Here is a 2,374-nt window from a genome sequence, read left to right on the forward strand (position 1 = left end):
AATTTTTGTCTTCGTCATTCAGGTATCTTATGTGGATGTGTCCTGCAATCATACATTACAGCATTTCTTAAAGAAAAAATAATTACATTAGTCATTCTTAAAATGTACTCGGTAGGTATTTCTCTCTCTCTTTAATTTCCCCCTTGTCTTTAGGAATTGCATATTTTTGTGTTTCACGGTTGTTAAGTGTCACGTATCTCACTCTGCATGCCTGGATCTCCATTTCTTTGCATCTTCCTTGGTTAGGTATTTCTTTGCAAAGAAGGTATAAAATGTTACTATTCTAACTCCTGATGCAGTAAAGGGCTGGAATTGTGAAAGATGTCAGACAGTAAATAATCAAGCCTTGCTCCTTTTCCTGTCCATCACATTAAATATCTGATTCATTTGAAAATTTTGAACATAATCATGACCATGTATTTATTTTCTTGAGAAATGAAAAAAAAAACCCAAGAAAAGAAAAAGTAAAAAGAAAAATCAAGACTAAAAGAACCAGCATAACCATGGAGAACAACAGCAGATGCCATTCAGGTCTTTTTCTTGGTAACTGGAATCATTGTGGTTGTTGATGTGATGTTTGACATGATCTTTTAAGATTCTTCAATGGTAGGTGGGCAGCATACATCATGATTTACATTTTATTTGATCATAATAAGTTATTACTGATGACAAACATGACCGGGAGTGAACTACTTAAGCTTCTCTCAAGCTGCCAGAAAACAAAAGAGGAACTAGCATCTGGAGACTGGAACCAAGTAGTTTACAAAGGAGTTACAGTGGTTGTGGATGGGAAGGGGTTGATTCAGAGTAATTTATGTAAACCTACTTAAAGGTATGTATTTGTTGAATTATTTTTTTCCATTTCAGGGCTATTGTAAAACCTATTTGGAAATCCAAATTTGGGCAAGACAGCCCGGAAGAGAAGCTGGACAGCAGAAGATCACTGTGTAACTTGGAATGAATAGCTCCCCCATCGGGGTCCACACTGGTTTTTCAAGGAATTTCAACTCTCTAGCTGCAGCTATAGGATTACATAGAAATAAGTTATAAAGAAGATTAAAATATGTTTCAAATACTGCTTTTAAGAAGTACTTTTTACAGTTCACTCACTGTCTTGGATTAATGGATTTTAAGTGAAATGGGTAAAAGTACTTCTAATGAAGGTGGACATCATTCCCCAAGTGGTTTAATAGTCTGAGCACCTCTGAACTGGAGAAAAAAGCCAGATTGCTGTGAGAATCTTGAAAATTATATATTTAACATGTCTTAATTTTGTGAAGATGTTAATCCAGACTCGATGAACATAGGCATATAGATTAGTCAGAAACCATTTTTTGTAAAGTCATCCTTATCTCCTCCATGATCTTCAAGCACAGCACCTACTATGTAATCACTATAATGCAGTTACTTCTTGACATATGAAGCGATGTGTAATTGTACGGAAGATCATTAGAACTTGCTTCATAAGTCGCGTAACAGTTTTACCTGCATATTTGTACACGTAACTGTTTCTGGCATCAAGGGGACGGAAATATGTGAGCAAAAGAGTAGATGCATAGTGTCAGACCAAGGATCCAAATAACTCTGTAATTAAATCAATGGACAAAAAAGGAGGTTGTTAAGGGTCGAGGGACCGATTTACCTCGATTTACCTTAACGGAATCCCTCTGTCCTGATAGGAAGGGATTTAATAGGGAAAGGAAGAAATTCACACCTCGGTCTGCTCGGATAGCTGGAACAAACTTTAATATACAATAAAGCCACATAACCATATTCTATATGTATATGATTACAAACCAAAAGGGAAAGGGGAAGGGGGGGTTGAAAAGAAAAGGAAAAAAAAAACCCGAAGTAGTGAGTAGCAAATGTTTATACACAATCTGTCCTTTTCAAGGCCAAAGTTCTAGCCAGCTTTCTGGGCAGGCGGCCAAGTAACGAGATAAGAGGGGAGGCTTCTGCTGCCCCACTCTGCGGCTGCTCCCCAGGTGAAGCTCTTGATGGTGCTGCTGCTGGCCGCTGGTTCTGGGCAGGCGGCCAAGTGACGAGATAAGATTCCAAGCGGAGAAAGTAAAATGAGGCAAGGAGGGGGGAAGGGGACCCTCCGCCCGGCGCCGCTGGAAAGCTTCTTGTACGGAGATAGCCAGGCGAGAGCCCAGCTCTCGGCTCGAAAACGGCTAGTTATGATGCCCGGTTCTAGACGAAAACTTACAACAGGCACAGCTCACAGTCTGTGTTTCCTCGGGCGATCCGGAGGTGTGGGCCTCAGGCCTCGGCTTGGTCTCAGGCTGCTCTTGGGCTGGCCGGTCGGCAGGGCAGGTTCGTGGGAGGACTCGGCTCCCCGCGTGCCGCTGCCCGGGAACTCGAAGAGCGATCC

General features: G+C 41.3%; 1 protein-coding gene across 1 annotated transcript in view; it reads left to right on the forward strand.

The window, feature by feature from the left end:
* Nucleotides 1-594, forward strand: part of SPACA1 (sperm acrosome associated 1) — a gene marked incomplete at its 5' end in the record, with an annotated part of 8,868 nt that extends 8,274 nt beyond the window's left edge. The window contains one exon of the mRNA XM_010144866.1: nt 521-594. Within this exon, the coding sequence (XP_010143168.1) occupies nt 521-594 (74 nt within the window). The remainder of the gene's footprint in view (nt 1-520) is intronic.
* Between the last annotated feature and the right edge of the window lie 1,780 nt (nt 595-2,374).

This window comes from Buceros rhinoceros, unplaced genomic scaffold (assembly GCF_000710305.1).
Source record: "Buceros rhinoceros silvestris isolate BGI_N320 unplaced genomic scaffold, ASM71030v1 scaffold681, whole genome shotgun sequence".
In the NCBI taxonomy this organism is placed as follows: Eukaryota; Metazoa; Chordata; class Aves; order Bucerotiformes; family Bucerotidae; genus Buceros; species Buceros rhinoceros.